Source organism: Hippoglossus hippoglossus, chromosome 10 (assembly GCF_009819705.1).
Source record: "Hippoglossus hippoglossus isolate fHipHip1 chromosome 10, fHipHip1.pri, whole genome shotgun sequence".
NCBI lineage: Eukaryota > Metazoa > Chordata > Actinopteri > Pleuronectiformes > Pleuronectidae > Hippoglossus > Hippoglossus hippoglossus.
The window spans coordinates 25,690,464-25,712,554 of record NC_047160.1 but is presented as its reverse complement, the minus strand read 5'-3'; the positions used below and the strand labels follow the sequence as shown (position 1 = coordinate 25,712,554).

Below are 22,091 nucleotides of genomic sequence, written 5' to 3'. Positions count from 1 at the left end.
TTCCTCTCTGAAAGTGCTTCCTTTGTCTGAGTCACTTTGCCACAGGCTGGAGCTGAGCAGCTAGCGTGTGTTGTTAAGCTGTTGATGGGAACAAGAGAGGACGTGAGGTTGAGCTGCTGCTTCTGTTTTTTTTTTTTTTTTTTACACTTCATCCTGGAGCACTGTGGCACGAAGGTGGCGCGCCACTGGGAAAGCGTGCTGCAGTGTTGGTGGACTGTGGTGCTGTCATATTGTTTTACCCTTTGAGAAAATCGATGCGTGCACACGTTCCCCTTTACGTCTTGTGGCCTTTGCTTTCTGTTCCTCTCTCAGTGAGAGGTGGTGACTGAAGACCACAGAGATCCACATGATTTGGTTTTTAAGAAGCTGTCATGTTGTCCGTGTTTATATCTATGGCACACACATTGAGCTCGTTGTCTTTTATAAGTCACTTTGAGGTGACATGAAGGTCGCATCTGAGAAACAAACCAAAACTCATCGTCTGAGCGTGCAGGTTTTTAACTGGTCTCATCTTTGAATGACAACCTCTGTCCACGCACATCGGGACCGGCAGCTCTTAGTGTGTCAGCCGAGCTAAAAGCAGCGCAGCCCGTGCAGCCGGGCCGGAAGCAGACGGGTCAGCCCGAGGATTTCTGTCTTTAGCATGGACCTCCTGCTGGGCGCTGAAGGTCAGCCTCGCCCTCCAACTCCATCCTCCCTGCACTTTCACTCCTCCTCTGCTTTCTTTCTCTCCTCAGCCTTCTTCTGTCACTCTAGGTCAGGGAGGCTCAACATATTCTGACCTCATTTTTAGGCCCAAATAAGTGTAATGACAGCAGGAGGTAAAGGAAGCCGTACTTCGGAGCATTGCATGTTCTTGTATTGTATGTTTCTGTTCAGGCTCGGTTGCTCGGTTCCTTTCATTGTGTTTGTCCTGTAAAAAAGAAAAAAGTATAAATAGCGAGGCTGTCATGAACATAGGAGCCTCCAGGGGCCACAATGAAACATTACGTTTTCTGCAAATGACATCGCCGGCTAGAAAGGTCTGTTCAGGACGTCTTGTTCCTGTCCGGTGCATCACAAAGACAGAATTGCAGCTCATCATGCTGTGTGTAGTTTTGTGTTGTGTGTCCCCTTTTGTTGTCTCCGCGTGTGCGATTTTCCAATCTTACGAATTTGACTGTGTGCGTCCTTACTTTCATTCACTGTGCTCGTCTTGTGTCAGCAGAGGTACTGTGCACTTGTTTATCTCGTGTGGGAGCCACGTTCATTTTCAGCATCAATTGGTTTTTTTGAGCCGTTTGTTTTGAATCCTCGAGTTTTCTCCTGCTCCATCTTGGTCTTTTGAAACTAGAAGCAACCACCTACTCCCTCAATTTGGATATTGGTATGTTTTATTCTATATGGTTCCTGGTCATTCAAGAGAATCCAGGTTTAAGGCATTTCCTCATTGACTTCACTTCCCAGACCCGGAGTCAACATACATTTTTTATAAACTATAGTCTATCACCAATTTACAAATCAATGCTGGTTCAATGGAAGTTGCAGAGTGACGGGAGAATCTTCCATTGAACCAGATTTAGTCTTTTCTTCTAATCTCAGTTTCCTCCAGGCCACCATTGCTCATGCAACGCGTCACCAGTTTGTCGTCGTAACCTGAACTTTTCCATCTCATCCAGGAAACATGATTGCTCACTCCGTGGCCCCACTTTCCATTTTGCTCAAGATCTATGTTATTTATTTCGAAATCATAGTTTCAGAAGGGATTGGTATGGATTTATTCATGAAACGGGTCCTAAACAAGCAGAAAACCTCCTTATTTATTGTACTTCCTTCCTTCCAGCCGCACAATTAAGAGCAACCATTTTCCACAATTGTCTGCTTTTCTTCAGAAGGTAAACATTCATCTGCATTTCTTGAGATTCCACCCTGAAGGCCGCGCTGTGCCTTTTTCTCCCAAACACACGTGTTCACACAACATACTTTACTCTCTCTGCTGCTGCTGCTTATTATCCTGCTCACGCATTCAAATCCAGGCGGCTGTTCAAGGCTAAATTTCCGTTATTTAAGATCAACACTGAGATGTGTTTTCATCCTCCTCGGTGCTTCAGTCCTCGCAGTCGGTTAAAATGCTTTAATGTAGTGCGCCCTTGTTTTTACTTGACCTTGAAGGTGAGCTTTTGTTCCATTCAGTGCATTTGTGACTCACAACGAGAGCAACAGTGAAATAACATTTGTGTTTCCACAGAGCGACGCTTTGAATGGTTTCGGTTACACTTTGGATCAATTAGTGCTCTGGGGCACGAGGCCATTGACTTGCTCTGCAGCTATATCGTGCACTTGAAGTTAAAATCTGTGCATCTCTTCAGAGAAGCACCACCGGGGTTATTTCTATGATTTGATCAGTTCGACTGAGCAGGAAACAAAGTTGGTGAACACCTCCGGCTATTTTACTGTAATCCATCATCCTCTCTGTCCTTATTTTCTATAATTTTACAAGTTCGATGTAGTTTGAGCACGAGGTGACAGCCTGAACTCTTCAGCAGTAGTAATTGTGTTGTTTCTACCCTGACACATTTAAAACTGATCTGCTGATCTAATTGACATGTTAACACTAATTCCTGAGGGAGAACAGCATCGCTCAGCTCAGCATGAAAAACCTCCTCCTGGTTTCCTGCACACGCCGTTTGTGAATCAGCAGAAAATTGTGGCGCTGGGAGGGAAATTATGATAAACAAGGATGTTTGCTGTCTTGTTGAGAGAGTGGTTTTAATGAATAAATCCATATCAATCTCTTCTGAAACTATGATTTTGAAATAAATAACTTAATAAATAATCATCTTGACCAAAATGGAAAGCTGACCACGGAGCAAGCAATCATGTTTCCTGGATAAGATGGAAAAGTTCAGGTTCTGAGGGTAAAACTGGTGAAACGCGGACGAGCGGGCAGAGGCGGTGTTTGTTTGCCGATATGGAAACTTTCATTTTACAGAATAAAATGAATGAATCAGAAAATGAAAATATACAATGCAGAAAAGATACTCTTGTGTTTAAAAATACAATTGTTAATTGTCATAAACAATTTATAAATAATTATTTTCTGAATTTAAGCTCTATTTATATGCGGTTGTAGTTATTTTCTTTTTTACTGATGGTTATTTATGATAAAGTTCCTGGTTAAGGTCAAATGAAAATGAAATCCTAATCATCTCGGTCCAATTTGATTCCAGCCGACTGTCACCTGCTCCTGATTAAATGAATCCTCACGCACGCTGCTGGGGAACAGCTTCTGCTTCCTCGTGTTTTTGTAATTGTAAACATCCACGAGCCACGATTAATTGAATTGGAAACTTTGATGAGTGTACATCCTGCTTCCGCTCAGCGAGAGGTTTGATTGCTCCCACAATGTTTCCCAGGGGCTGAAATAATCAATTTGGCTTCCTAAGAAACTCCAGTCATTCACAAAGGCTCTAGAAGGAATGGTTTAGTGCGGACAGCCCCCCCCCCCCCGCCCGCCAACAAAAGTTTGTAATTGCATAGCAAAGAAATGTGTGTACTTTTTTCCCCCAGACCCGCTTCCTCAGGCGTACATAAGGTTTCTCAGTCAAGTGAAAATACTTCTTATTTCGTGTTGGAGCCGTGGTGACTCACACTGGCTGGAGGTGTATACACACAAGACTGGTCTGAAACTGAAGATACATTCCACACAGGAAACTGCAAAGAAAGTTAGTTTAATAAGTTATTCTCCTTCCTGTTTCATACTCATGAGCATCGGGTTTGTCGATTTCAGCCTTGTCATTATTTACTTAATATATGAAACTAGCAAACTATGTTATAAATGAAGTCGAAATCTCAAGAATACAATCAGCTCCTCTGGTCCATTAAATCCTGTGAGCTACCGAACGTCTTTATAGTGTTGTTCTGATAACGCACTGTTTGTAAAGTGTTAGTAAATCTAATCCTGAAATCTGCACATGTTGACTTTTATTACGATGCACAAAGTAGATTATGACTTTACAAAATTTTAAATCACATTTCTCCCCTGATTAAGTTTAAATTAATTCAACATTTCTATGTAATATATTTGTTAACAACTATAATTGGAGCCATAAACCGATAATAAAGGACAGTAACATAAATCTGTGTTGATAAGAGAAGTTGGAACATCAATAAACACCTAAAACGTCCTAATATCTGCTAACAACCACATCACAGTATGTAGTAAACAATTCATTTAATGTTTTTATGCTTTTTGCCAATGTCAATACCGGAAATTGCTCCTTTTTTAAATAAATGAATACATGAATAAAAGTCTTCAATGAAGCCATCGTTCCGGATGGGACTTTAAACTCTCCGGGTGTTTTAGTACATGGTCTGTAGCAGACGTGGACCTTGAGCAGGACGAAAGACAAAGCATGTTTCCCAGGGGGCGCCGAGGGAGCGGTGCGAGGCATCGTGCCGTGTCATTGACCTTTTACAGCTGCAGGCTCATCCTTCTTGTCGTTTCTGTGACAAACCAAGTTTCAAGTGCATCTGAAACTTGGCTATTTAAAGGTGGTAGGTGATGAATCTGGAGCAGAGACCGGAGGAGAGCAGTTCTTCCACCTTTCTTCGCCGCTCATCAGGGCGAGGAGAAGCGCTGAGTGCTGACTCAACGTGACGGTGAAGTGGTCGGAGGGCAGGGGGGGGCGGAGGTTATGTTGATGAGATCTGGTGCAATAAGAACAAATGGAAGGAGAGGAATGATTCACACAAAGTGGCAGAGGGGGCGAGTTTGATGCCAAGTTAATAATCGTTAGGAATCATCGCTGTTCAGTTTAATTAAATATTTTGCTGGCAATGATTAGAACGTGTCAGAGAAAATGCTCATCAGCATATTTAAGAGGTTTATTACTTCTCCCTCTTTCCAGTATCGTAGCTTATAGATTTGTCATTGATGAGGTCGGACGGACAAATCAAATGTCTCGTGGTTTAAACAAACCCCCTTTCCACCCAGTTACTGCTGAGACCAGAGGTGCTACGTATTCTAGGATAATAACTTTATAAGAGACACAAAACAGATCATAAAGTAGCCGACAGCAACGACTTCACCATTACCGGATGTAAACAAGGTGGAATAATCACCTCGGCAGAAAGTTACCTGAGAGCAAAGTCATTCTGCAGGAAGAAGGAAGAAGGAAGCGGTGGCGTCGGCCTTCGTTCAGAGGATGATGTAGATTAATGCTTCAGTGGGCTGAGTAGCATTAAGTGTTAAATTACAGTTATTGCCATATTCCATAAAGGCCACGGAAAGTTATTAGATAAAGACATAAATTAAAGGCAGTATAACAATACATTTTTAAACGATGCACGATTTGGTTTTATAGACGACAATAAAACAAGATAAGTAGAATAAACTAAAACACATTAAGCTATTAATTAACCTAATTGGAATTATAGTGCAGCTACAGTGAAGGGCAGGATATAAATGGAGGCCGACATAATTGGTGGTGAGTTGATTGAGCCGTCACCAGTCCGGTGGCAGATCCGTTCATGCAAAACATTCTCTAAGAGCGGAGTGGAGGTCGGATCAAAGTTCATCACGGATGTGATGGTGACAGTTTAGAGTTTAGCTGCTCATCATAGTGTTTATACCGAGTTAATACCCAGTTTGTAGCAGATCATTTGAGTCGAGATGTTTCCTGGTGAGTCTGAACGAGCGCTGTGGCGTCCATTTGGCATCAGATAAAGATGTTGTCGGCGATTGTCTTTAACTAAGAGTGACGGCGTCGTGATGTATATGAAATAATCGATTTTTTTACTGGCTGCTGTTTTTACATCTGTGGTATTTGAGTGTTCTTTTACTGGAGTGTCGGTGAAGTCGTGGTTTCAAGCTGAGCAGATCCACTCCTCGCTAATTAACATTAGCAGACCTTGACTGGTCACTTGTTGTCGGCCTCAGTGGAGAGTGAGCTGCCCTCCATGTTTAATGAGCTCCAGTCCACCGAGCAGCACATGAAGGTCTGGAGGCAGCTGGCTCCTGTGTGGTATTTGCTGGTGGCAAGGTGAAGACACGACAGTGGTTCAGCGTCTAAATGGAAATTGAAACGCACTCTACCAATGTCTGTTCCCACTGAAGAGCCTCCCCGTCCCTGTGGCTCTGGAGGAACTCCTCCTGGCTGTGAAGCTGTTCCTCCCAGTGCATTGGAAAGTTGTTCAGTTCAGAAACTTCCCGCTGACAGTCTAAAGGCAACCAGACCCCCCCCCCGGCTCCCCTCCTTCTCTCTGCCTTTCGTCCTCCAGCTGCTTATCACCTCCACCAAGCAGCTCATGTTTTCACCTGTCTGTTTGCACAAATATGCAAAAACTACCAAACGCTGAACTTGGTGGAGTGCATCGGCCTTGGAAGAACCCATTTTACTCTGCTGTGGATTCAGGAATTATTTTCAATTTAACATTGAATCAACGCAGGTTTGCAAACAGCAGATGTCTAGACATCTGTTTATCTGCACTTAGACGTCTAAGTTGGTAAAACCTGCTTCACAGTTTACAAAAGAAAGGCCATAAAGTCCTGAAACTTGTTAAAGTGACGTTTATATGTAATCTAGACAATTAAAATCTCTTAAGACTTCAGATCCAAGACCTGAGCCAGTTTAACAACATCTAACAAGGGTCCTGTTGCTGTGGCTCTTGGTCACATGGTCTCTTCTCACTCTGACCTCTAATCTTTATACAGACGTCCAAAGGTCAATGAAGAACTGTACGTCTCGGAGCCTGTAAATCTCCTGATCAATGTTAACTGGGTTTTATGCTCAATTTAACACAGATCTTTATCAATCCCTCTGTCACAAATCAACAAACCTGCTTGTTCGATTGTTGCCTGCAGGAGCTCAGGTTTTTTAACATAATCGATCCGAGCACCGAGTGGATCAGTCAGTTCAAGAACACATTTAAGTTCATAGTCGATTATTTTAATCATTCATTCATTTGGAAGCCGTGCTGCTCCCGAATCAATCACAGAGGAGAAATTAGGTTTGTTATGAGACTTGATATTGTGTAGATTGTTTTACGCTGTGTTCTCTGAATTTGGACGTTTGTTTCCCAATGTTAAACCTCATCCCTCCATCCCTCCATCATCCCTCCCTCCCTCCCTCCCTCCCTCCATCCCTCCATCATCCCTCCATCCCTCCATCCATCCCTCCCTCCCTCCCTCCCTCCCTCCATCATCCCTCCATCCATCCCTCCCTCCCTCCCTCCATCCCTCCCTCCCTCCCTCCATCATCCCTCCATCCATCCATCCCTCCCTCCCTCCCTCCCTCCCTCCATCATCCCTCCATCCATCCCTCCCTCCCTCCATCATCCCTCCATCCATCCATCCCTCCCTCCCTCCCTCCCTCCATCATCCCTCCATCCATCCCTCCCTCCCTCCCTCCCTCCATCCATCCCTCCCTCCCTCCATCATCCCTTCATCCATCCCTCCCTCCCTCCATCATCCCTCCATCCCTCCCTCCCTCCCTCCCTCCATCATCCCTCCATCCATCCCTCCCTCCCTCCCTCCATCCTCCCTCCCTCCCTCCATCATCCATTCCTCCATCCCTCCCTCCATCCTCCCTCCCTCCCTCCATCATCCCTTCATCCATCCCTCCATCCCTCCCTCCGTCCATCCATTCATCCATCCCTCCATCCCTCCCTCCATCCATCCCTCCCTCCCTCCCTCCCTCCATCATCCCTTCATCCATCCCTCCCTCCCTCCATCCATCCCTCCATCCCTCCCTCCATCCATCCCTCCATCCCTCCATCCCTCCCTCCATCATCCCTCCATCCTCCCTCCCTCCCTCCATCATCCCTTCATCCATCCCTCCCTCCCTCCATCCATCCTTCCATCCCTCCATCCCTCCATCCATCCCTCCATCCCTCCCTCCATCCATCCATCCCTCCATCCATCCCTCCATCCCTCCATCCATCCTTCCATCCCTCCATCCCTCCCTCCATCCCTCCATCCATCCCTCCATCATCCCTCCATCCTCCCTCCCTCCCTCCATCATCCCTTCATCCATCCCTCCATCCTTCCATCCCTCCATCCCTCCCTCCCTCCCTCCATCATCCCTCCATCCTCCCTCCCTCCCTCCATCATCCCTTCATCCATCCCTCCGTCTATTCCTCCATCCCTCCCTCCGTCCATCCATTCATCCATCCCTCCCTCCCTCCCTCCCTCCCTCCCTCCATCATCCCTTCATCCATCCCTCCCTCCCTCCATCCCTCCATCCCTCCCTCCATCCATCCCTCCATCCATCCCTCCATCATCCCTCCATCCTCCCTCCCTCCCTCCATCATCCCTTCATCCATCCCTCCCTCCCTCCATCCATCCTTCCATCCCTCCCTCCCTCCCTCCATCATCCCTCCATCCTCCCTCCCTCCCTCCATCATCCCTTCATCCATCCCTCCGTCTATCCCTCCATCCCTCCCTCCGTCCATCCATTCATCCATCCCTCCCTCCCTCCCTCCCTCCCTCCATCATCCCTTCATCCATCCCTCCCTCCCTCCATCCCTCCATCCCTCCCTCCATCCATCCCTCCATCCCTCCCTCCATCCATCCCTCCAGCATCCCTCCATCCTCCCTCCCTCCCTCCATCATCCCTTCATCCATCCCTCCCTCCCTCCATCCCTCCCTCCATCCCTCCCTCCATCATCCCTCCATCCTCCCTCCCTCCCTCCATCATCCCTTCATCCATCCCTCCCTCCCTCCTTCCATCCCTCCATCCATCCCTCCATCCATCCATCCCTCCATCCATCCCTCCATCCCTCCCTCCCTCCATCCATCCTTCCATCCCTCCATCCCTCCCTCCATCCATCCATCCATCCCTCCATCCATCCCTCCATCATCCCTCCATCCTCCCTCCCTCCCTCCATCATCCCTTCATCCATCCCTCCCTCCCTCCATCCATCCTTCCATCCCTCAATCCCTCCCTCCCTCCCTCCATCATCCCTCCATCCTCCCTCCCTCCCTCCATCATCCCTTCATCCATCCCTCCGTCTATCCCTCCATCCCTCCCTCCGTCCATCCATTCATCCATCCCTCCATCCCTCCCTCCATCCATCCCTCCCTCCCTCCCTCCATCATCCCTTCATCCATCCCTCCCTCCCTCCATCCCTCCATCCCTCCCTCCATCCATCCCTCCCTCCATCCATCCCTCCATCATCCCTCCATCCTCCCTCCCTCCCTCCATCATCCCTTCATCCATCCCTCCCTCCCTCCATCCATCCTTCCATCCCTCCCTCCCTCCCTCCCTCCAATATCCCTCCATCCTCCCTCCCTCCCTCCATCATCCCTTCATCCATCCCTCCGTCTATCCCTCCCTCCTCCCTCCATCCCTCCATCCTCCCTCCCTCCCTCCATCATCCCTTCATCCATCCCTCCCTCCCTCCATCCATCCTTCCATCCCTCCATCCCTCCCTCCCTCCATCCATTTTCCTCGTCTTATCTGAGATCAGGTCACGGAGGCAGCTGCTGTTGGTTCTGTGTGTTTGCTTTTTCTTTTTCTCCGAATATTTATTCCAGTATTTAAAATTTGATTTAATCGTCTGTTTGTATTTTTGATCTCATATAAGCGTGCGGTTCGTACCACTTTTAATATTCATCCATTTTCATTTCTTGCTCATCTGCAGTTGGGAAGTTATTAAAATAAACCAATTGTTGATAATATAATGTTAAATAAATGAGTCTCTCTTTTCACGGAGCGATGTCCGACCTTTACAGAGCACCAGTCGTTCTCTTTGGGGGATGGATATCAAATACTCTTAACTTAACCACACATCATAAAACCACTATCATCACCATCATGATCATTATCCCAGTTTCTCCTCTCCCACACCTCTGTTGTTCTCTGAAGGAGTATCTACCAATCAGGTGGAGTAGAGAAGTTGGGCTGAAAGTACTTTCCCTTCATTTTCTTTGTTATTTTCTTTCCTTTGTCTCTGTACGATCAGAGATAGCGAGGCCGTATTAGTTTGCTCCACGCGTTCCCTCCTCGGCCCTTTGAAGCTGCCTGATGATTCACATTCTGCTTCTCTCTCGGGGGACGGCAGCCGGGCTTTTAGCTACAGCCTTGCGGTGCGTTCGGTTTGAAAGCTCTGTGTTCTCTGTAGGTACGCCCCGCTCCTCCGCCATCGCCTTCCCCCTCCACGGCCTCGCCTGCCTTGTTTGATGGCTCGGGAAAAGCTTCAGATGCAGTTTGAAGAGCACCCTTCAAAAGCACGGGCCTTTTCCCACAGGTGACAGGTTTACTCCCCGGGAGCGCGGTGGCGAGCGGCTCTCTCTCTCTCTCTCTCGCCTTACGCGTCACATGAAAGCTCGACCTTGCCGTCGCCCCGTAGGTTAATTTGTCAGACTTTGTGAACATGCAGCGGCAAGCAATTGATTATCGTTCAGAGACTCTTTCATCAGCCGCTGGTAAACAGTGTCCGACACACAGAGAGAACAAGAGCACCCCCGCTCGTCCTCTCCGCTCGCTGTGGGACAAGATGGTAACGAACAGATTTAGAGATGAAGAGTGTGTGTACGTCGCAAATCAAGCCGCTCTCGCTTGACAATAGCATCGCTGTGTCGAAGTGCGTCGCTTGTTTTGTCCAGTCACGGCTGCCCGGCATGGTTTACATCCGTCTCCACGACAACAGGTGAAGGTGACTCGGGTCCCTGGCGACTGTAGCAGCGTGGTCATCGCTCCCAACATGGGAAAAAACAATCCACTCAATCACAGCTTTCACTATTCCACCTTCCACCCTCTTCTTTCCGCTGCATTGTCATCTTTCAGGCCTTATCCATCTCTTTTACTTCTCTCTCCTCACTTTACCTTTATTCCCAATTTACTCTCCCATCTTCTTTGCCCTGTTTTCTAGCACAGCTCTGAATTTCCTTCCACTCCTGCGCTGTAGAGAAGATAAAAGCAGAGAAATTGTCTCTTTCACACTCCGTTCCTCATCTGGCTCTTCTATCACACACCATCGTCCTCACGTAACAGGGAACACAGAGAACTGGGGGGGGGGGGGGATATGATTGAAATCCTATGATCACTAACATGAAAAGGAAGCAGCGATAAAGAGGCCAAAGGTCACTGTGATGAGGAGCTGGCGAACAAAGTCTGTTTGATGTCTGCCTGCCAGTGGCTGGAAGCGTTTTCAGGTTGTCCATCCGTCCCCACGTATGTCCACAAACGCTCATATTTCAAGAATTCCTTCAGGATATATCTTCACACTTTGGTACGAACCTTCATCTGGACTCTAGGACGAATTAATTACATTTAGGTGGTGAATGTTTAAGGCCTCTTGAACGTGTCATCTCAAGTCGGCCTGTAGGGAGCTTCTTCAAACTTTGACCAGTTGTCATTTGGACGTGATGAGTTTCACAGCCTGAAACTGGAGCCTCAGAATTACTTCCACATGTGACCTGCAGCATACGGATTTTGATGAATTAGTAAAACCACTGGATTTCTTTTTATGTCTGTGTCATCTTCAAGGATGAGACCGTTATCTGTTCACAACTTCAGATATTCTCTTTGAGTTGAAGTTGTACCAGAGTCACTGAGGTATTTTTTTTTTTGTAGCCTCAAAAGTCCAGTCTCAAAGTTTGTGTGAGTTCTACTGGTTCCTCAACACAGTCGGTGCAGAACGGATCAGAGACAGTGGACTGACCCAGTGTGAAGGACGTGGGGGGGGGGCAGTTACACAGTGGGGACACGGCAGTGATCACTCAGTATGTTAATGTAGCCGTGATCAATAGGTCCAGACATTGTGATGCAATGACATAGAGGTCAAGGGGTTTTACAGACTTGATTGATTAACTTATGACAAGTTCAGAGACAAGTTCAGACTACACAACTTTGAAGGTCGTCGGATCAATGTAAAGTTCACACAATCCAGGAAGTGGCCGACTAAGTTAACATCTGTGTTGTCAAAGCGTGATTGGAGCCAATCAAACGCCGATTTGGCTCCAATCTGGGGCTTTTGTGAGGGAATTTAAATTCAGATCCTCATAGTGTGAATTAGACATTAGTAAGTGTGGGGGACATATCTAATAAAGTTCAGATGAAAGGTCGACAGGTAGGTGAAATGAAAACTTCACGACCCCAAACTGTGTGTTTTGCTCCTCATCAGTTCACTTCTACCTGTTTCTGGAGGTTTGGGTGACGTTACTGCCTCTCATGTCGTCCCTCTGTGTCTCCCCCCCCCAGGCGCCCTCGCCGTCCTGATACCGGAGCTGGACCTGGTCATCTCGTTGGTCGGCTCGGTCAGCAGCAGCTTCCTGGCGCTGATCTTCCCCCCGCTCCTGCAGATCGTAACTTTTTACCCCGAAGGCCTGTCGCCCCTGACGACCGCCAAGAACACGGTCATCAGCATGGTGGGTCTGATCGGCTTCCTCACGGGCACGTACGCCGCCATTGAGCAGATCATCACCCGGAACGGACTCAAACACGAAGAGGCGTTGTCCTCCTACATGGTGCAGTGAGGAGGAGCAGCGAGGAGGAGCAGCGAGGAGGAGCTGTGACTCTCGGCAGGTGGGGCTGAACCACCGGGACATTTTAGGGCACATTTTAAGGTTTTGTTGCTGTTGGACACCGCAGCGTTTTAGGATCAGTCTCTGACGTGTTTAGGCCGCTTGACGCTGTGTGACGCTCGATGTCGTGTTTCATTCTGTCACCGCTGAACTTCAGTGTCCTGCAACTACTCACAGCTCGTCAAGTACAGCCTCTTAGTGCAACTTCATGACAACAATATGATGCTTAAGGCTAAATAATTCCTTCGTGTACAGAATCAAGGGTTTTCGGGGTTCAGCCTGAATATATATATATATATATGTTTTTAAATATTTCCGTCAGAAAATCAAACTACCTCACAAACTGGTATCGATTTGGTCTTTTAAAACGTTTCCAAAACCCCTTCAGCCCAAACAGCGTCTCGCTTAGATCTTTTCTCGTTGAACTAATCATACAGAAATAAGTTTTTAAAAACAATCTTCATGTTGCGTTGCACTTTAATTCATGCCTTACTCTGTGAACCAGAACGACTCTGAGGGTAGTTTAGGCACAAACTGTAAATCATTTAACTGAAGAATCAGAACAAAACTACGACGAAGTATAAGGTCACTTAAATGGAATTACCACGGGGACTAAGAGAATAAAGTCCTAGTATTACAAGAGTAAAATTGTGATATTACAAGAATTAAGTCGATCCAGAGAAGTGAAACTCCAGCGAGCACAGATTCTCCTCGACCCTTATTTCTCAAAATATAACTTTTCTCATCACATCACACTTTATTCTTTGTTACGACCTTATTCTTGATTTTTTCCTGGGCCTAATATTCCGTCTAACAAACAGTGCCGGGTATCAAAACGGTTCTGAATTTGAATCCAGTTCTACATGAATCAGAACATTCAATCTTTTGCCTTGTGCGTTTCACTTTATCAGATCCTGACAGTGAGTAAATCTCACTGACCAAAGGAAAACCGAGGATTCCTTATCGTGTAATTCAGACTTGTGTGTCTCATAAGTAGGATTATGATGATAATACGAGCTTCGTCTAATAATAACACAAATATACAAACTTTACTTTGATCATGTTATCTGTGGATACGTAACGGACTGTAAACACGTCTCTACTTCATCCCACTGTACAAAAAGAAGCCAAAAATATCTTGGATACAAAACCAGTCGTGACCCCAGATTTAGTAGTTTGGTCCTGGTCCCATCCACTCACATGGAGGAGGCAGAGTTTACGACCAGTACTGCAGCCAGCCACCAGAGGGTGATCCAGATGTTTTGGCTTCACTTTTTCAGGATGTGTCATGTCGTCCATCTTAATTTTCAGTCTCTGGTCCAGATGTTGTGGTCGGGTCGTTTAAAAACAAAAAAAGGGAAGTTTCTTAAATGTTTGTTTAATTTGTTTTGTTTTTGTTTATCCTTGAGATTAACTTTAATAATCAGACACATCTGCATTAAGTGAGAAATCAAAACGCTGCTTTAAAAAGGAAAAACTACTGATTCACGTAAAATCGAAAGGAAAATAAACAACTTTTGACTAAAAATCTAAAAGAATATTTATATTTTATTTTTCATTTATGTTTTAAAAGCCAGGATTTCACAAGAAACCCGATTTTCTAAACCAAACTTTAATATATTTCAGCTTGAACAAGTTCATCAGTGTTTATGTGGGACCTCTTCTGTGTAACAATTTCTTTTTGGGGGGTTTTCCTGTCTTTAAAACTTTTATTTTTATCATCCGATTCTTTTTTTTTTTATGTGTTTTTATGTTTAAATGTATTTACAAAGATTCATTCTGTATTTTTAAATAGTTTTTTATTCACGCAGCATGCATTGTTAGAGCTTACAACTAAGTTTAATTTCAGTTTAATCACAGACTCTGCATGTAATGTAACATGTATGTAAAATAAAACCCAACTTAACGCCGAGCTGGAGGAATAAGGTTCGTCCTCGTGCTTCAGTAGAACGACGCAGGCAAAACGTGGAACTTGTCACTTTGTCGTTTGTCTTGTTTCTGTCGCAGACGAATATTCTGAGAGTCTTGAGTCTCGTGTGTAAAGATGTGTAACAGCTGATGGTTTGTGTCACAGCTGAATTTTAATTTGTGAATATACACGTGTACAAATGTAATCTCTGATGATGATGACGTTCAGTTCTCCACAGAAGACGGATCTCATCGAACAGTTCAGTATTTTTAAATTAAACAGTTCAGTCCATCAAAACCTGTCGCTCAGAGTAAATAACAGTTAAAGTACCAACGTGTGTTTTTCTGTCTTTTATTCAGTCATCTGCCTAAACAAGTTTCTTTCAGTTGCATTTTCACATTTCACATTTGAACTCTGTTGCATTACAAACTGCAGCGTTGGTTGTGAACCTGTTTGTTCAGTCTGTGGTGAAGCTGGCTGCAGGTTTTCTCTCTGAAACTGTGAAAGTGACCTGCAGCAACTGAGCCGCTGCAAATAAACACTAGACCCTGAAGTAAACAGCTGCTGCTGCACCAACAGCTGCTCACCTGTTGTTTCAAGATGAAGCTCGACTCTACGTAAAAACCCTGAACTAACGTAACTTGAGCGCTGTAATTTATTCATATTGAACATATCACGTGTCCAAATCACGTTAAATTCAACACTCCTCTTCTCCGAACCTTTAAAAATACACGAACCACGTGTGAAGCTGATGAGATGAACGCGTCTCGAGATGTGAAACCCTCAGACGAGAGATTTCTGGAGTTAGTCGATGTTATTAAAGCAGCTGATCTGCTCTTGTCTCCGTTTTCTGAACTATCTAACGACACATTCTTCAGTTATCTGTCGTATTTCTAGGATGTTGCACGTAGGGACCTCGTCGGTAACACGGTCACGTTTTAGCCTCTTGAAGTGGAGAGAAGACGCCGCTTCAATTCAATCAAGCTGCAGCAAATTACAACCAATCAGCTCCCTGAATATTCCTGATTATTCTTTATCAAGGTCCATGAATTATTCTCTGGGAAACTGGTGTAAATGTCAAAGAAACAGAAAACGTGATGGTTCTTCGTTGGTTCATGTCCCTTCCTTCCACCTCGGGAATCGTGGAAAAAAACTGACGGGAGCGAAAGCCAAAGCATCTCTATCGCCCCCTGGTGGCTGGTCTTAAACCCTGCCTACTCCATGTTACCAGATGGGACATGGACCAAACAAAAAAATAAAAGTAGACGTTAAATAAATGTTTCTCAGAGATGGTTTCTGTCATTTGAGGTAGTTCTTATCACACTGAGTTCATGTTTCTGATCAGTTTGGATTTTAATTAATCATTTGATTATATAAAAACTCGAGGTTGTTTGAGTCCGTGTCCGTGAGGCCACAATCGCTACTTCACAGACTTCTAATGTTTAAGATGTCAACGTTTGTAGCCAAGATATTTTGGCTTCATTTCTGAAAGTGGGGAGGAGTCTATCTTTATTTCCCGTCCATGGTTTGTACAAACTAAACTCTGTTGTCTTGTAGCGTGAGTAATAACCTCTCTTCACATGTTTCATCCTCTTTGTGTCAGCGTCTGCAGAATGTAAAGCAGCCAAATAAAAGCCCTCTGAGCTCCGAGGTGCCGAGCTGCTTTCGTGGCCGTCTCAGCTTTGTTCGTCTTCTTCTTCTCCGCGTCCCTGAAGTGCAAACGTTCTCCAACCTTTCACCCACAAGCGAGTAATCTCACCCGCGGCCTAATTGATACAAATGAGACGGATGCCGATTGGATTGGAAAACGTCCTCTGGGGTTAATTCTGCTCCGTAAAGCTGCACCTACGGTCGGAGATGGAATCTCATTAACCCGTGTGGGAGCAGGGGAGTGGTTAAAGTGGGCCGATGCACAGCGCCATGCATTTTAGATGAGCTGGTCATTGGAGACTGAGCTTTACATCGGTGCAGGTTTCTGAGGAGTGTTGGGAATGAGTTCTTTCATTGGTCTGAGTCACTTCCTGGATTCTTGCTGCACCGCCTCAACGTTAACGATCACTTTCTCCTATTTTCTGAAGATGCATCATTCTCCACGTCACCTCCTCTGCTGTCCTGCTGAAATCGTCCGGCGTCCACACACAGTTTTAGAGCCGCTCATACGGAGAAGTTCCTAAACACTGCTTGTAAACTCTGGAGTTTTAGTTTTGATGATAATAATAATAACTTGAATTTATCACCTTTCAAGAGACTCAAGGACACTTTACATGTCTCTAGGGACAAATATACGATACAAATAAGCAGCACTAATGGGCGAGTGGAGCGTTGACTGAGTCTAAGGGTGAACAGGTGGAGTTTTTCCGCAGGTTTTCAGGCAGCTGGACAGATGTTTGTGTTTTTAATGTTCTGGATGAAGCTGAAATGATTTTGAGTTCCATGAAGCAGCTTCACTCGTGAGTCCAGAAACCTGCAGCTCCACCTCTCACTGAGAACAGGGACGATGAGGAGACGCCTCCCTGTGGACTCTCGGCTTCAAGGATCCTCCTTCAGATTTCGTCCCGTTGTTTCCTGAACCCAAAGTTAAACTGATTCGATTTCGGAGGTCGAAGGTCACGCTGACCTCACATGAGTCTGGAAGCAGCTGGAGTTGGTGAAGGCAAACAGCCACAGGGACGGTGGTTCTAGTCTCCCTCTCAGTTCCCTCTCCTCCCTCTCAGTTTCCTCTCCTCCCTCTCACCTCTCCCCTTCTCCTCCACAGTTTCCTCTCCTCCCTCTCAGTTCCCTCTCCTCCCTCTCACCTCTTCCCTTCTCCTCCACAGTTTCCTCTCCTCCCTCTCAGTTCCCTCTCCTCCCTCTCACCTCTTCCCTTCTCCTCCACAGTTTCCTCTCCTCCCTCTCAGTTCCCTCTCCTCCCTCTCACCTCTTCCCTTCTCCCTCTCAGTTTCCTCTCCTCCCTCTCACCTCTCCCCTTCTCCTCCACAGTTTCCTCTCCTCCCTCTCAGTTCCCTCTCCTCCCTCTCACCTCTTCCCTTCTCCTCCACAGTTTCCTCTCCTCCCTCTCACCTCTCCCCTTCTCCTCCACAGTTTCCTCTCCTCCCTCTCAGTTTCCTCTCCTCCCTCTCACCTCTTCCCTTCTCCTCCACAGTTTCCTCTCCTCCCTCTCAGTTTCCTCTCCTCCCTCTCAGTTCCCTCTCCTCCCTCTCACCTCTCCCCTTCTCCTCCACAGTTTCCTCTCCTCCCTCTCACCTCTCCCCTTCTCCTCCACAGTTTCCTCTCCTCCCTCTCAGTTTCCTCTCCTCCCTCTCACCTCTTCCCTTCTCCTCCACAGTTTCCTCTCCTCCCTCTCAGTTTCCTCTCCTCCCTCTCAGTTCCCTCTCCTCCCTCTCACCTCTCCCCTTCTCCTCCACAGTTTCCTCTCCTCCCTCTCACCTCTCCCCTTCTCCTCCACAGTTTCCTCTCCTCCCTCTCAGTTTCCTCTCCTCCCTCTCACCTCTCCCCTTCTCCTCCACAGTTTCCTCTCCTCCCTCTCACCTCTCCCCTTCTCCTCCACAGTTTCCTCTCCTCCCTCTCAGTTTCCTCTCCTCCCTCTCACCTCTTCCCTTCTCCTCCACAGTTTCCTCTCCTCCCTCTCAGTTCCCTCTCCTCCCTCTCAGTTCCCTCTCCTCCCTCTCACCTCTTCCCTTCTCCTCCACAGTTTCCTCTCCTCCCTCTCAGTTTCCTCTCCTCCCTCTCAGTTCCCTCTCCTCCCTCTCACCTCTCCCCTTCTCCTCCACAGTTTCCTCTCCTCCCTCTCACCTCTCCCCTTCTCCTCCACAGTTTCCTCTCCTCCCTCTCACCTCTTCCCTTCTCCTCCACAGTTTCCTCTCCTCCCTCTCAGTTCCCTCTCCTCCCTCTCAGTTCCCTCTCCTCCCTCTCACCTCTTCCCTTCTCCCTCTCAGTTCCCTCTCCTCCCTCTCAGTTTCCTCTCCTCCCTCTCACCTCTTCCCTTCTCCTCCACAGTTTCCTCTCCTCCCTCTCAGTTTCCTCTCCTCCCTCTCACCTCTTCCCTTCTCCTCCACAGTTTCCTCTCCTCCCTCTCAGTTCCCTCTCCTCCCTCTCACCTCTCCCCTTCTCCTCCACAGTTTCCTCTCCTCCCTCTCAGTTCCCTCTCCTCCCTCTCAGTTTCCTCTCCTCCCTCTCACCTCTTCCCTTCTCCTCCACAGTTTCCTCTCCTCCCTCTCAGTTTCCTCTCCTCCCTCTCACCTCTCCCCTTCTCCTCCACAGTTTCCTCTCCTCCCTCTCACCTCTTCCCTTCTCCTCCACTGTCTCCTCGTTCTTTTAATCTCTGCCTCACGTTCCGTCTCTCGCCGCCGGCGGCTGCAGCAGCGGCTGATCTGTGCAGCATCACTTCAAACGCCTGTGAGGACTTACACCGTCCTGCGGTGAGATTCTGCTCGCTGCCGGAGACGAGAGCGAGGAGTGTTTGATGTGTTTACTGAAGCTTCATCCTCTCACTGGCTTCATGCTGTTTCTACACAAACGTATATTCCTGCACATTGTCTCAGTCGGTTGTGTCTGAATCTCTCTGTTCGTCTCAAACAGGCTTTTCAGTGAAATCCAGTTTTCAGACTGTGACAAGAAATCAAAAGGTTCGACAGCAAAACAGTGAATTCTTCTTATCGCTCAATAACTTTAATGATTAAAATACAAAGTTGGAGCATTTGATTGAGAAAAATCTAATTCTCCACGATGAGAATGATTTAAAAACGTTTTTATGAGTAATGTAATTTGCCTGTTTCTGATAAGTTTGGTTTTAATTAGTCTTTCGAGCCGGATCACAACAATACAGACTTCACATGACGTCACCAGTGCAAAGTAGCAGCAGCTGAATCCAGGATCATTTGGTGTCATTTTCCTACGACTGGAGGAAGTGGAGATGCATCATCCATCTTTATTCACAGTTTCTGGGCGAAGTCAAGGGTCAAACTACGAATTAGATCGTTTTTCTCCACAAAGTTTTCTTTAAAATCCTCCCTGAAGAGGTTTATAACCTTCACTGAAATGTTCTGATTGAACAGTTTGACCTTTTTGGACGTTGTAGTCGAACCTTTTGCAGTTTCTGTTAATCAACCGGCCCCCGTTGAAATAAATGAGGTGAGGAAAACAGTCTGTAACTTCCTAATTAAACTATTTAGCATCTAATTTGCCATAAAACCCCAAACTTGTTTCCCGACTGTTGATGTTGTAAAACTGGACTTTAATGACTTCAAGTCTTTCGGAGACTGAATCCACGAGTGTGAACAAACTAACTAACTAACTTCTGCCGTTTTCCAGCAAAAGACATCAGATATTGAAACAGTTTTTCCTGCTGTGGTTTCTCGTCGTTACCGTGAACACGTGTGTTGTGGAATAAAGTGACAGACGGCGGCTCACAGTGAACGTTCCTTTATTAAGACGTGTTGACCAGGGCTCGTCAACAATACAAACACTCGTGGCGATGTGCAAAACAGCATATGAAAAATAAATCAGATAATACAGGTACATTCTCATGGCCTTCAGAAACTGCATTTATATATCTTCTTCTTCTTCTTCTTCTGTTAAGCAACTGTTCCCAACACACTAACAACAACAAGCTCAGGCAATTGAATTGATTTTTAGCGCTAAAAGAAAAATAAATAATGTCTAATGTCACGACTGACGGTAAAAGGCTGGTTCTGTATTTTTCAAAACCCTCAGTGGGCCAATTATATTTCCCTGTGTTTTCACCGGGGTCCTATAAATGTAAATTCACATCTTTCTGCTCTGGGGCCGAGGTTTATTCTCTCAGCTCATTGTTTTATTTGATATCTACCTTTTTAACTTTGAATTGGTAATTCGATTTTCTTCAATATAGTTTCCATCGATCAGAGAATCACATTATGTGGTTGTGGTCATTTGCAAGTAAAGAGAAAAATGGTTCCAGGTCACAGCCGGGGAAAATGTTGGAAATGTTGTTTTTGGACGTGAAGGTTACGTACGACTGTTGATTCAACTTAATTTCACTCTTTATATTTCAATAAAAATCAGCTTAAGACGACGGCCTAATGCGAAAAATATTTGTCACACTAACTACGTAGATTTTTCTTTTTCTGAATTTAGAATTTCTCAAACTTATTCATTATTGTCATTCATACAATATATTCCTGCTGTCCTGTAAGTCTCCATGTTATTTTACCTGCTTTAAATCTATTTGATACTGATGAATAAAATAGTATTTTCCTTTCAATTTACTTACAAATAGTTTTATTGTTTTGCGAACCGGTCAGTATTTTGGCACAAACATGAAACAAAGACACGTCCACGACAATTCAGGCGTCGCATCCTCCGGAGGAGTCCGTCCACAAAGGTCACGTCCTCGTCTACACAGAGAAAGCTGAACCGAAATCGGACAATCTGCTCTACGGAGGATTTCACATTTGCGTCACTAGCTTTTCACGCCGTTACTGTTGTTAGCTACTTATAGCTGGTTAACTCTGTCACTAATGGATTCTGGGATAAGTCGGCCCCAGACGGATCCATCTGTCAGATCCTTGGTTGGTTGGGAATTGAAGGACAGATTTGAAGGAGCCTCCGAAATTAAACAAACGAGTCGCATCGCTGTGATGTGATCTGAGTCTCAGCTTCACTCGCCCTCTAAATGTCCTTGTTAGACCCAGTTTAAAGACCCAGCTAGGACCTTTATTCTGGAGAGGAAAAGGTCTGAGAACACACACACACAGACACACAAACACACACACACACACACTCAGTGAGGTCAGCAGCAGCTTCTTCATTCACATGAAACATTCTCCTTCCTGTGAAACACAGTGATGTGGTCAGATCATTGTTCAGAACAACCATAGCTTCAATTTTCACCTCTTTTTTTTCTTCTTGTTTTGGCATCCTCGTGTTTAATATACAAAGTGTGAAGTAACTGTACTCAGGGCGGGGGGGTAGTGAAGAGTTGTAATGTGTGAGGAAATCAAAGTATTGCTTCTGAACGGCAGAGACACCGTGTTGTTGTCTTTTGTCTGTGTTCTTTTCAGAGTCTTACACAGAGACACGCTCAGAGTGAGAGGAAACACCTTCATGGTGGATTATCACTGCGAGGAGGAGGAAGAGGAGGAGGAGGAGGAGGAGGAGGAGGAGGAGGACCACCACCACCACCTCGGCTGATCCTGTTCCTGGTGTGAAACCCGTGACGTGGAGATGAGTCCTGGTGAAATGAACGAGTTGAGCCCACCACAGAAGCAGCTTCACGCCAGAGGCTTGTTTCTTTTAAATGTCAAGTCCCAGTGGTTTCAGGTCTTCAGAGTCAGGACAGAAACTTTCCAGTTCACCAGGACGACACAGAGACAGAGACAGAGACCGTAACTGGGACAGAGTCATTTCAGTGGTTGTGTCAAATCAATGGGGCTGTAACAGGAGACGAGTGAGGTCTTAATGCGGACGTGATCTGTTCGATGGTTTAGGAACGTTTTAGTAAAACAGAGAAACACTGTAAGTAAATAAAAAAACAGATTTGAGATTAAAACATAACTGTAACATTATCTATTAGACGGTGAAAGACATTTTAATATCACATCAGGCGACGAGTTGGTTAAAACACATGTAGGATGAAGCCTGATCCGCTGTGAATCGCCCCCTGGTGGCTGACTGCAGTATGGCTCATTAACCCTG

The 22,091-nt window shown here is 46.0% G+C and overlaps 1 protein-coding gene across 3 annotated transcripts; it reads left to right on the top strand.

Moving 5' to 3' along the window:
* Positions 1-628: 628 nt before the first annotated feature.
* Positions 629-21,568, top strand: slc36a1 (solute carrier family 36 member 1). Of its 3 annotated transcripts, XM_034597222.1 has the most exons (3): positions 629-668; positions 12,186-12,495; positions 21,532-21,568. In XM_034597222.1, the coding sequence occupies exons 1-2, from the start codon at positions 644-646 to the stop codon at positions 12,458-12,460; spliced, it is 300 nt and encodes a 99-aa protein (XP_034453113.1). In that variant the 5' UTR covers positions 629-643; the 3' UTR covers positions 12,461-12,495; positions 21,532-21,568. The 3 variants fall into 3 exon arrangements, 2 of the variants coding, with proteins under 2 accessions (XP_034453113.1, XP_034453112.1); XM_034597221.1 differs by lacking the exon at positions 21,532-21,568 and having other exon boundaries at positions 12,186-14,747; XR_004615107.1 differs by lacking the exons at positions 629-668; positions 21,532-21,568 and adding an exon at positions 3,946-3,955 and having other exon boundaries at positions 12,186-14,747.
* Positions 21,569-22,091: the final 523 nt, after the last annotated feature.

Bases quoted from the DNA above. Each gene is read 5' to 3' on its own strand.
- slc36a1 (XM_034597222.1), top strand. From the start codon at position 644: ATGGACCTCCTGCTGGGCGCTGAAG. The intron at 669-12,185 runs GTCAGCCTCGCC...TCCCCCCCCCAG, and splicing joins CCTCCTGCTGGGCGCTGAAG to GCGCCCTCGCCGTCCTGATA.